This window comes from Rhamphochromis sp. 'chilingali', assembly GCF_963969265.1.
Source record: "Rhamphochromis sp. 'chilingali' genome assembly, chromosome: 22".
In the NCBI taxonomy this organism is placed as follows: domain Eukaryota; kingdom Metazoa; phylum Chordata; class Actinopteri; order Cichliformes; family Cichlidae; genus Rhamphochromis; species Rhamphochromis sp. 'chilingali'.
Genome location: NC_137950.1, coordinates 15,256,675 through 15,268,285, shown reverse-complemented (window position 1 = coordinate 15,268,285; position 11,611 = coordinate 15,256,675). Strand labels below are relative to the sequence as shown.

Genomic DNA, 11,611 nt, shown 5'->3' with positions numbered 1-11,611 from the left:
AAATGCTCAGGCTCTTGGAGAGCAGTAGGTCAAGAGTGTGTCCTCTATTATGTGTGGCCTCTGTTACATGCTGAGTCAGCCCAAAGTTGCCCAGAGTGTTACTCAGGTCTTTAGTCCCTTTGTCCTGAGGGTTGTCCACATGGATGTTAAAATCCCCAACAATAATTACACAGTCGAAATCAACACAGATCACAGACAGCAGTTCACTGAGGTCATTAAAAAAGTCTGTGCAGTATTTGGGAGGCCTGTAAACATTAAGAAACACAACTTTGGATGGGGCCTTCAGCTGTAAAGCCACATATTCAAAAGACTGAAAACTTCCAGGAGATAGCTGCTTACATTGAAATGATTCATTGAATAAGACAGCAACCCCTCCTCCTCTCATGCTCACCCTGGCCTCACTGATAAACTGTAGTTAGGAGGGGTCGTCTCGATGAGAACAGCTCCACTGTTACTTTGGTCCAACCAAGTTTCAGTTAAAAACATAAAATCAAGGCTGTGCTCAGTGATTAAATCATTAATTAAAAATGTTTTCCCAGCTAAGGATCTAACATTTAATAAAGCCAACTTAAGTGTTTTAGAGGCATTACTTGTCCCCTCGTGTTTGGGAGCAGTCTGTGGCACACAAGGTATGTTTACTATGTTTAAAGATCTTTTAGAGTGCAGCTCTCTGTGTTTTGACCAGGCCACATGTCTCCTGTCACCTAAAAGTACAGAAATTTTAAAACCTTCTAGTAAACAGGGTCCCAGCTTCTCCTGGGAAAAGTCACCACTGCCATAATCCTCGCAGCCCGGACCCTCCACACATCACACATCAGACTGCGGAGACAGAGCATGAAGGTGGTAAGGAGGAACTAAGGGGGGCGAGGCTGGGCAATGTGACTTCGATTGCTCTGTTGAGGGTGGGGCTCGATGGCGAACCTTTGGCTGCTCTGGTGGGGGGTTTATGGGGGACAAAAAGGGATTGGGCCGGGGGGTAGATCTGAGCCCAGCATTGACCCGCTCCATCATCTCCTCAGTGAATTTCAGGTGTGGGGAGGAGGGAGAAAGGGAGGGGGAGGAAGGTGATGGGGGTGATGGCCTGTCAGGGGTTTGGGGGACCTTGGGTCCCTGGTCCTGGTTGTTGGTGTTGTTGAGAGAGTTGGAGGCAAATAGGGACCCCTCTTCTTGCCTCAGATGTCTCTCCTTTCTGAGGCTCTTCCCAGGTGGGGGCAAATGGAGCTCCTCCTCAAGGTTTCTGCTGGGCTTTGTCTGTTCTTGGAGTACTGTTTGTTCCTCTTTATGAGATAACTCCTCATTTATCTCAGCCTTGGCACCAAGCACAGATGGATGACGTGTGGAATAAAACAAGTTGAAGGTGAACAGTTTCACCCCTGACTTGTTAAAATTAAATCAATTTGCTTTAAACAGATGCCTGCGTTCCCAAAAAATATTAAAGTTGTTGATAAAGTGCACTGAGTGGTCAGTACATGCTGATATGAGCCATTTATTCAGTGTAAACAACCTGCTGAATCTCTCGTCTCCTCCTCTGACGGGCGGTACAGGTCCACTGATGAATACAGCTGCATTCAGAGAGTTTACAGTATTTAATAATCCAGTAAAGTCCAGTTTCAGAACCTCCGACTGTTGTTTGGACACATCGTTTGACCCTGTATGCAGAACAATGTTTGTCACAGTTGGATATTCATCTGCAATTTGAAGAATTCTCTCCTTCAGGTTGTTGACCATATCGTTAGGAAAGCAGAGGACTTTAGTGTTCTTACCGCACATCCTTTGTACATCTTTTACGGCAGAGTCACCCACAATCAGAGTTTCAGGCCTAGCCTTTAGCTTTCCCTGTGGCCTTTTACTTTTCAAAAGATTTTCGGACCTTACTTCGCTACTTTTAGATGGATGGTTGTCCGATATAGATCCAGGGTTAGTTTTAGTTTCTTTAATGGGAGGTATTTGAGAAAGAGGTGAGATTGAAGAACTCCAAACCAGCTATTATAATATAAAAACTTTGCTCAGATAAACATACACCCCAATGTCTCTTCATGCTACATGTGTCAGTCATTAGACTATTATGCATGTATTCTGTGTTGGTTACATTATTAAAAACAGTTATTAACAAATATTCTAAGTCTAGTTTTAAATAATATCTCAATCAAAAATGATTCTTTTTTCAGATTTAGTTATAGTTTTTAGTTTGATTTTAGTTAACTATGTTAACCTTGCTCGTTTACTGATTGTGGTGAATTCATTAACCTGAAATGACTGCGTCTTCTCTTTTACGTGCTTTACGGTAATTTTCTCTTAGAAACGGAAGTCTCAATGAGAACTTCCTTAGTTACAAGACGCTCGCACTCCGATTGTGTGTTGATTTTTTAGCTTGTAGCCTTCTTGCTACGTTTTCCAACGTGTTTAAGTCATAAAGACAAAATTTATTTGACCTTTAATTTAATTTTACTGTGACGCGAGACAGCGGAGAAACTCTTCGGGTAAAGTGTCCATATTCCCGCTCGTTTTTCATGGCTCTTTAGAGGAAATGACTTCCATCCAGTGGTGTTTTTTACCCCTTATATTGACGGTCATATGTGGACGTCTGGCACACGGAGCTACAGACCCAGTGGGGAGTTCCTCCATCAGTGCCACCCCCGCTAATGGGGAACCGATCAGCTCTGCCACCCCTGAACCGAGCGGTACGGAGGCCGTGAACTCCACTGGTGTCAACACCACGGAGGTCCCTACGCTTGCCACCGTGAACTCCACGATGAACACGACGCTGTCCGCGACCGAAGCGCCCACTGCGGCCGCCGAGAGTCCAACTGCAACCACCGTCCAGCGTGCGGTGTCTCCACAGGGTAAATTACACCTCCACCTACATCATAGGTGTCAAACTCTGGCCCGCGGGCCAAATATGGCCCGCAGCCTAATTACATTTGGCCCGCGAAGCCATACCAAATTATTATTAGAGCTGGCCTACTGGTATTATACAGCTAATATATATATTGTTTAGTATTAAGCTTTGCTTGTTCCATATTCAGTTTTTCAGCAAAACTTGTTTGACTCCATAAGAAAAGATTCATTCTTAAATCTGGAGGAAGATTTTTTTCCAATAAATATTAATGTTAGCCCGCGACCTTGTTCCAGTTTTGAATTTTGGCCCACTGTGAATTTGAGTTTGACACCCCTGACCTACATCGTTTGTTGGGGCGGTTAAGTCTTTTTGTTGCTTCGATCAGGCTTCCCGCTAATTACTCAAGCTAGACTTTGTGGATCTGACGGTGATACCACACCTAGCATAAGTACTCCCAAGCATGTCCAACCCTTTTCCTGATGTTTTCCAGCGTGTCTCTGTGATTTAACCCCTGGTTTCTGTGACATCGGCTGCTGCTGTGACACAGCTGACTGTGGGGTCCCTAGCTTGAGCGCTGTCTTCACTGGATGTCCGCAGAGAGCCATGTGAGTGTTGGTCGTTAGCTCTATAACACGTGTAGTACACAGCTTCAGCATTTAAAATACCATTTTTAACTTTACAGATCAGGTGTTTGCATTGAGAAATGGCTGATGTTCAGAGCCAATGTGGATTCGTCTCTTATCACAGTGACCGACTCTCTGGTTTGTGTGCAGCCTTCAGGTAAATGGCATAACTTTTTTTTTAAAAATTACAGGTAAGGTCAACGTATATCATTATCGTTTTCCAACCTCCAAACAGATAACACGTCCCAGGCTTTCCCAGCCCAACCTCAGCATCCAGTTTTAGGGGACTCGTACCACTTCTCTCTACAGAAGAGTCCAACTGTAGGCCCCAGCAGAGGTTTTTACATGGTAAGTGCTCACAGACTTAAATAATTAAAACAAAAAAAACGTAAGATATTTGAAATCATCACAACTTTTTTTCTGTAGGTTGATGATGTCATCCAGACATATTTCCCCAACTCCTCCGTGCGGGGTCTCCTCCGTCAGCCATCTCCAGGACCGGCAGCGTCAGCTTTTTGCATCGACCGCAACCCTGCAAGTAAGATCACATAAAAAGTTAAATGTTGAACTGTTGAGTGGCAAAGTGCTGTTACACCATTTTAAGTGCAGCCCTGCCACCTAGAGTTGCTTCTTCATATTTACTTTGGACAGTTTTGGGAGAATTAGTTTAGGATATTTTCTACAGATGTCTTAGACACAGCAGCCCAACTCAGACGTGTGGGTTTGTGGCAGTATACATGATAGCCTTTTATACTGGGGAGGCCAGCAAGTATCCTATAACTGACTCATCTCTTAGCCCCTCCTGATCAAGGACCAATCTCCACATTGTGTCCCAGGCTGAGCCCAAACACTGTTCAGAGGAAACGCCGCAATATCATTCTTTCTGCTTGTTGCCATAGGTGACGGTAGGAATGTAGACTGATTTCACACTCAGCTCTCTTGTCACGACAACAGTCCGTACAGAGACACCACACCAATTTGTGTGCATGTGGGGGTGCTCAGAGGAAATCTTGCACATGTTTTAAGGCTCCATCACTACTAAACAGGTGTTTACAGGTGTTAGAGTGATGTGTGCTGCCATCCAGGTGATGACTTTGTCAGGAAAAGACTTGCACACAACCACATTCTGCTCATATTGTACTGTAAACAATGTCTTACTTATCAAAAGTTGGTACACACATGCAGAATTATTACAACAACACGCTGTTTCCTACGCCAGATTTTATCCACCTTAATTCCTCCCCTTCTTGTAGAGTTCTTGAGGTCTGTGTCTCTGTCTTGTGCACGGATGGTGACTCCTCAGTCATGCATCACAGATCCAAGCCTCAGCGCCAACTCCTACTTCTCCGACCTGCATCTCGTCAAGGTCAGCGAGTCCATTTGCACTAAATCCTTTTAAGTGCATGATTAGCTGTGAGACTCTCACCGCAGATGGACTAATATCGTGTTTTTCTGTGACAGATCCCAAAAGCTGAGATGGCACCAGTGTCAGATTTTCTGGTAAGTCGTACATTGCTGTTGTAAATGCGCTTTGACACTCCACTTAAAATACTTTGTCTATAGTACATGTACTACACTGGAAAGGCAAAAATAGGACTTAATAGTTGTTGCTGGGCTAATATTTCACAGTTATTGATTATTCTTACAGGCTAATGTTTTCCTGACTGTTTTAGATCCCAGTGACCAACCTGTCAGTTTGGCCTTCACCAACGCTGCGGAACAGCTCCTGTATTAATGCAGTGCAGAAGGTGAACAAGTGCACAACTGTGTGGTGAACCACGAGTGCTCAAGTGTGTGACGAAACATTGACGTTGACTCTGCTGTTTCTGCCTTTCCTGCAGGTGAAGTTTGTCATATTTTACACCGGCAGAGGGGAACTCGCAAACGCAACGGTTGATGTAACCCTAGCCGACGTGAATCAGAGTCAGCTGTTGCTCCAGATGCACTCCGTAGAGTTCCAGGTAGAGCCAAAAGAATTAAAAAAACTAATTTTAAACAGTTTAATGTGCCAAGTAATGTCGTTTTTCTCTTTTAGCTGACCAAACCGATTCCCACTCCCGCAATACTGAACCCTGCAGTCGGACTTAAAGTTGGATCTCCTCTCATCGGTCGCTTTTTAAAGGAAGCGATGCCTGTATCCTAACTACAATTTTAAGATTGTATCTTTTAATTTATCTGCCAAGCTTCGGGGAAGTTTGGCTCCTTAACAGTGAGCCAGCTGACCTCACTGGGGGTGTCACAAAGTGGGACCTGTTCCCCTGATACAACCACGCGAACGCCCATCCTCTTCACGCACAACATCATCACTGGCTGCACATTCAGGTGAGTCTGCATTATTTCTTTTTGCCTCTGTTGTCTGTGGTTCTAGTTAGCTTACATTAGGACAAGTGGAGATGTCGCTAAAATAATGAGCAATATCCTCTGCTTTTTAAAAAAAATTTATTTCCGTGCTACAAGCTCTCCAGCCAACGACTGCTCAGAGCTGCGCTCGCAGATTTATGGGATTTTGCAGGGACTTGCTACTCCTGATGAGATCGCCATGAGCTCGGGCTCCCAGCCAGACTGGGCGAGAGTCCTCACACAGGAGTGTCCCTTCAGCCTGCAGGTATAACCGAAATCTGACCCCCATACACCGTTACAGCTGTTCTGGTGTCTGCAGCAGCACCTAGTGTCGGTGCTTTGTATCTCCCTTCAGCCAGTCGCAGCAATTCAATTCAGTTTTATTTATATAGCACCAAATCACAACAACAGCTGCCTCAGGGCGCTTTATACTGTAACCCAACAATCAAACCCCCTATGAGCAAGTGCTTCCTGTTAAAAGGGAGTTTTTCCTTCCCACTGTCGCCAAAGTGCTAGCTCATACAAGATCATCTGATTGTTGGGGGTTTCTCTGTATTATTGTACGGTCTTCACCTTACAATATAAAGTGCCCTGGGGCAGCTGTTGTTGTGATTTGGTGCTATATAAATAAAACTGACCTGAGTATCTGTACACAGACACGTTTCACAGAGACATTTATGTTGTTCCTTCTCAGGAAACGTGTGAATCAGGCTGTGTCCTCCCTCACTCTCTCTCCATCGAAGTACTGTGGGCTCGCCTGGGTCCCCTCGACATTCCCCAAAACTACATCCTAGGGGCCAGATACCTTTTCCAGTGTCAAAATTTCAAGGTGTGCTCTCTACATCTCACTTTTTTCTCTGTTTTTTCTGACAAATTGACCTTTAACATTCCTCTCCTCCTGTCTTTATTTTTTGTTTTCTTTTTCCTCCTCAGTGTCCTCTGTCATCCTCTCTCGCTCTGACCACTAGAGTTACGTTCGCTGACAGCACAGTCTACCCAGAACCCCCCAGGGGTTTGCCTCAGCCTTTCTGGAAGTTTCCTTTTGGCTTCTTCACGAGAGGCTCCGCTGAGCTGGACGGCCACATTATTATGAACAGCAGCAGCACAGAGAAGGTCACATGGAGTTTAATGCTGCTCACAGTCATGTCACTAACAGGATTAGAATTCCTCTGCAGGTAACTTGACGGGTAACTGGAGCAGCACTGGAACTCGAGGAAAAGTTTTCTAAAATACCTAATTTATTGTTTCAATTATTTCTCAGAAATAAATACATTTTCACAAGACAGTTTGAGTCATTTTTAGACTGCATCACTGAGGTAAAGAGGCACTGTTTGCACACAGCTCCTCATCTCTCTGCGCCTCCTGCTGTCGCTGGTTTCTGTGCGTTTCCTTCTTTTTCTCTGTGACGCGCACATAGTTGAGGAGATTGACGACTGCAGCGGGAGTTATACCTTCCAAGCGAGTAGCAGCTCCCAGCTGGAGGACAGAGCAGAAGAGTCAGGGCATATTTTTTCTCTTTTATTAAAATAAATATTTCACACTATTATTTTGAAAGGAGTGGGCTCACTGTGCTCGGTCGAACTCTGTCCAGGATCTCTCGAACTTCGTCGGAAAGCGACACCGGCAGAGAGAAATAGTCAATGTCCTGCGGCAGGGACATGTTCTCCTCCCTCTGAATTCTCTCGATCTCTTTCTTGTTTAAGTCGCAGTGAGGCTTGTACACAGCTGCGTGACAGACAAGAGAAACGTTTTAGCAAGAGTTTTATTGTAGATTAACATTTCAGGCGGGGTTATTTTTTTCTTACCTTCTATCTTAAGTCTCTGTGCGAATTCCATAAAAGACGAAAGGCTCTCGGGGAATGCAGATGCCAACATTTCAAAGGTCACGTCGTTGTACTGAAGAAGATCTAAGCCACTGAAAAACAAACATTAACGGGAAACATTTTTAAACTGTTGTGACATGAAAAATTTAATTATTAGCTTGGCAGATATCTATCGCTCACGTCAGTAAGGTGCTCTTGGTCTCACTGATGGGAACACTGGGAAGCTTCTTCTTCCAGCTCGATGTAGACAGAAAGAGAGCCTGAAGGGCTGTCAGTGCATCCTGGAGGCTGTTCCTCACTCTTAAAGACTCCTGGTAGCGCACGGAAGACACACATCCCACCTCCTCAAAGCCTGATGGGAAACAAAAGGTAATGAGAGGAGGAAAAGAAGGTGAAAAAACAAAACAAACGCAAGCACAATGACACGTTGAAGATGCTACACCTACCCTTCGGGGTCAGGCGGAGGTCGGCGTTGTCCGGCCTTAGAGAAGTTCGAAACTCGGCCCGGCTGGTGAACATGCGGTAAGGCTCTGTCACGCCTCGACTCACCAGGTCATCAATGAGAACTCCAATATAGCTCTCTGTTCGAGACAGCATCACTGTGGGCATGGAGAGCGCCGAGCGGGCAGCGTTTGCTCCCGCCCACAAACCCTGCTCAGATAGAAGAAGAAAAATCAGTTACTCCTAAGCTGCTTCCAGCTGTGTGTGTGTGTGTGTGTGTGTGTGTGTGTGTGTGTGTGTGTGTGTGTGTGTGTGTGTGTGTGTGTGTGTGTGTGTGTGTCTTTAAGGAAAGAAGCAGCTACCTGTGCGGCAGCCTCCTCGTACCCCGTGGTTCCATTGATCTGACCGGCCAGAAACAGACCTTGAGTGCTCTTCACCTGCAGCGCCGGGCTCAGCTGAGTGGGACACACAAAGTCGTACTGCACGCCATAACCTGGAAATCCCAGAAAACAAACATTAGACTTTCAGTTCTGGAAACCAGCTTACTTCTGTCAATCCATTTTTTTTAGAATTAGGGAAGAATTGAGGGAACTGTCACTGCTCTCACTTGTTACTAGGCAGATCAAACAGGATCTAAAGACCTACCTGGCGTGTGGATCTCAGCTCTGCGCATGGGAGGGATTTCTCTGATGAGGCGTAGCTGTATGTCAGGGGGCATTGTCATGGACAGACCCTGTGGATACAGGAGGTCAGAGGTCACGCCCTCGGGCTCCAGCCACACCTGGTGGCTTCGGCCTGGAAAGCGCAGCACTCTCGACTCGATGGAGGGGCAGTACCTGTTAGAGACGAAGACTGCACGTCATTCCAATTCAGCTCGATTGTTTCCGTTTTGCATAAAAATTTTATGATACACAGTTACACTGATGTTTTTGTTTTTGTGGCATTTTCTTTGCAAAAACCTTCATGTTAAAACGAATCTACATGCTTTATTTTGCATTAATGAGCAGAAAATGATGGAATAACTGAAGTGATTCCTTCTGAGTTTCAAACCATTGAGTCCAAAGTGTGTGTGTGTGTGTGTGTGTGTGTGTGTGTGTGTGTGTGTGTGTGTGTGTGTGTGTGTGTGTGTGTGTGTGTGTGTGTGTGTGTGTGTGTGTACCTGGGACCTTTGGTGTCTTGCTGTATGTGACAGTTTAGTTGAAGGCTCTCCCTCACCACTCTCTCCACACCCGGTGTAGTAAAGGTGAGGTAGCAAGGCAGCTGCTCTTCTGGCTACAGAGGGTTACGTTTCAAAATAAAGCAGGAGGAACAATAAACTAGACAGTGAGTTAAAGAATAAAAGTCCATTCATTCAGCTGTACCTTGCAGTGGGTGTGGGTATTGAGGAAGCTGAAAGGAGTCGGGTGACTGTCAGGGAGGTGAAGCTTAGCCAAAGACAGGTCTACTGAGTCCTTCACAATCCTGGGAGGGGTACCGGTCCTCAGTCTGCCTGTCCTTAGCCCCAGCCTCTCCCTCAGCGTATGGGACAGCCCAGCGCTTGATGGAGCGTCTCCAATCCGACCCCCGGGGGAGGTAGTTTGACCCACAAAGAGGGAGCCAGACAGGAACGTACCAGTGGTAAGAACCACTGATCTGGCTGAGATGGCGTGGCTGCCATTAGCTGGTTGTTCAGGAAGTGCAAAAAACATGAGAAAGTAAATTCAGTGTATAATATGTACCGTTTGCCATTTAGGTCCTTGTCCTTAAAAGAGGTAATCTGCTGTGTACCCAAACGTATCCCAGTGACTCTGTGGTGCCCGGGCTCCTCCGGGTTTGGTTCTGTTACCAACAGCTCCTCCACTGAGCCCTCCACCACGGTCAGCCTGGGAGTGGACAGCAGCTCGGACTGAAGAAAAAAAATATGTAGAAAACAAACATTTTAATTCACTCGCAGACAAATATTTTACTTTAATGGACGAGTAATTCAAGTTTTGGGTTTTTTTCTTAACCTGAATGAAGTCTCGGTAGCGCTGACGGTCCAGCTGGGCTCTCGGACCCCACACGGCAGGCCCTTTTCTACGATTCAGGATGGAGAAATGAATCCCAGCCCAGTCCCCTGCCCGACCACACAGCCCATCCAGAGCATCAACCTCCTTTACGAGCTGGCCCTTCCCTACTCCTCCCAGGGAGGGGTTACAGGACAGAGCACCTGTGGGAATATTATCAGAGAAGTCTAGTTTTCCCTGCTGGAGGAAAAAGAGCTTCTTTGTTTAGGTGTCCCTTTATCCTCACCGATGGTGTGAATTTTCTGCGTGATGAGGAGTGTTTCAGCCCCAACTCTGGCTGCTGCCGCCGCTGCCTCGGTCCCTGCGTGACCCCCGCCCACCACGATGACATCATACTGATGTCCGGTGAGGTGACCGACATGTCTGGAAACCGGTGAGAGGAGACTGTGCAGGAAGGGAAGCTTCTTTCTCAACATGTGAGACGCACACCTGTCAGAGTACAAGTTAAATGATGGTGTATCCCTGTTAGATACTCCATTACTTTCGTGACCCATCAGCTTTATTTCAACTCTCAACTTGGAAAAATAACTTTGTTGTTTACAGTGGGTAAAATAAGCAATGAACATGTCACCAACTTTCTAAGTAAATATATTTCTAAAGGTGATTTTGACATAAAAAAATCTCACCAGATTTCAGTAACAATCCATCCAATCCACACATCCAAAGAAATCAAAACATAGATGCCATGATGACAACGGCTGAAATCTGTCAGTAACTGGAAAATAATCCTGGCATTTATTGCAGATTAATATCAGCTGGTTCATTCCAAACTTGACCTCAGTTTCCTGTTCCTGACTAAAGTAACACCAGGTGTGGTTTTGTGCTGCTGCAGCCCATCTGCTTTAAGGGTCCACGTTATACACACTGAGAGATGCTCTTCTGTGTACCTTGACTGCAAGGAGTAGTTGTTTGAGTTACTGTTGCCTTCCTGCCAGCTGGAAACAGTACGCCTTTCTCTGACCTCTGGCATCAACAAAGCATTTTGGCCCTAAATCCAATTTAATTCTAAAAATTTGTTATGTTGAACATGTACAGCTGTGAATCAAACCGCATCCTCGCTCTCTGTTAGTAAGAGCACAACGTACAAATACGTAAACAGTTTAAATACGGCTTCGTTTACTCAGCGCACGTGTGGATCCACAACAAACTCTCCCCTCAGGTTTGAAATGCACTTACGGTTTATTTGGGAGAAGGCGTATTGTTGTTTTTATTTCAGACTCTCTGTAGCAGAAACTGAGACTAACAGAAAGGCAAAGATCATTTAGGAAAATTACCAAACTCCTGCTACATAAGTCTCCCTATGGAGGCCGCCATGATGTCTGTAGCTCACAACCGTAATAACTGGTTTACAGACGCACTGAAAAAAACGATGCTCAGCATGTTTCAGCCTTTCGCCTGTGCTGTTGGTGTCTTCGTTTGGTTAATGTTACAATCATGAATCAAATATAATAAATTAATAAATAAATACATGCGATCAATACAGATAGGAAAAAAATAATG

At 45.4% G+C, this 11,611-nt stretch overlaps 2 protein-coding genes across 4 annotated transcripts; one reads left to right on the top strand and one right to left on the bottom strand.

The window, feature by feature from the left end:
- The first annotated feature begins 2,314 nt into the window (after positions 1-2,314).
- LOC308391331 (tectonic-3-like) lies at positions 2,315-7,121 on the top strand. The gene is made up of 14 exons (XM_080873938.1): positions 2,315-2,843; positions 3,330-3,444; positions 3,522-3,619; positions 3,698-3,810; positions 3,889-4,000; positions 4,716-4,828; positions 4,924-4,962; positions 5,136-5,210; positions 5,304-5,423; positions 5,498-5,596; positions 5,681-5,784; positions 5,920-6,067; positions 6,497-6,631; positions 6,736-7,121. Exons 1-14 carry the CDS (start codon positions 2,528-2,530, stop codon positions 6,979-6,981), a joined length of 1,833 nt encoding a protein of 610 aa, XP_080730064.1. The 5' UTR covers positions 2,315-2,527; the 3' UTR covers positions 6,982-7,121.
- On the bottom strand, positions 7,023-11,452 carry mto1 (mitochondrial tRNA translation optimization 1). 3 transcript variants are annotated; one of them, XM_080873933.1, is made up of 13 exons: positions 11,288-11,452; positions 10,338-10,540; positions 10,055-10,254; positions 9,834-9,951; positions 9,428-9,726; positions 9,226-9,338; positions 8,712-8,902; positions 8,429-8,559; positions 8,072-8,276; positions 7,806-7,977; positions 7,608-7,717; positions 7,370-7,527; positions 7,023-7,278 (listed from the first exon to the last, which is right to left on the bottom strand). In XM_080873933.1, exons 2-13 carry the CDS (start codon positions 10,525-10,527, stop codon positions 7,111-7,113), a joined length of 2,055 nt encoding a protein of 684 aa, XP_080730059.1. In that variant the 5' UTR covers positions 10,528-10,540; positions 11,288-11,452; the 3' UTR covers positions 7,023-7,110. The 3 variants fall into 3 exon arrangements, with proteins under 3 accessions (XP_080730059.1, XP_080730061.1, XP_080730060.1); XM_080873935.1 differs by having other exon boundaries at positions 11,386-11,426; XM_080873934.1 differs by lacking the exon at positions 11,288-11,452 and adding an exon at positions 10,738-10,874.
- Between the last annotated feature and the right edge of the window lie 159 nt (positions 11,453-11,611).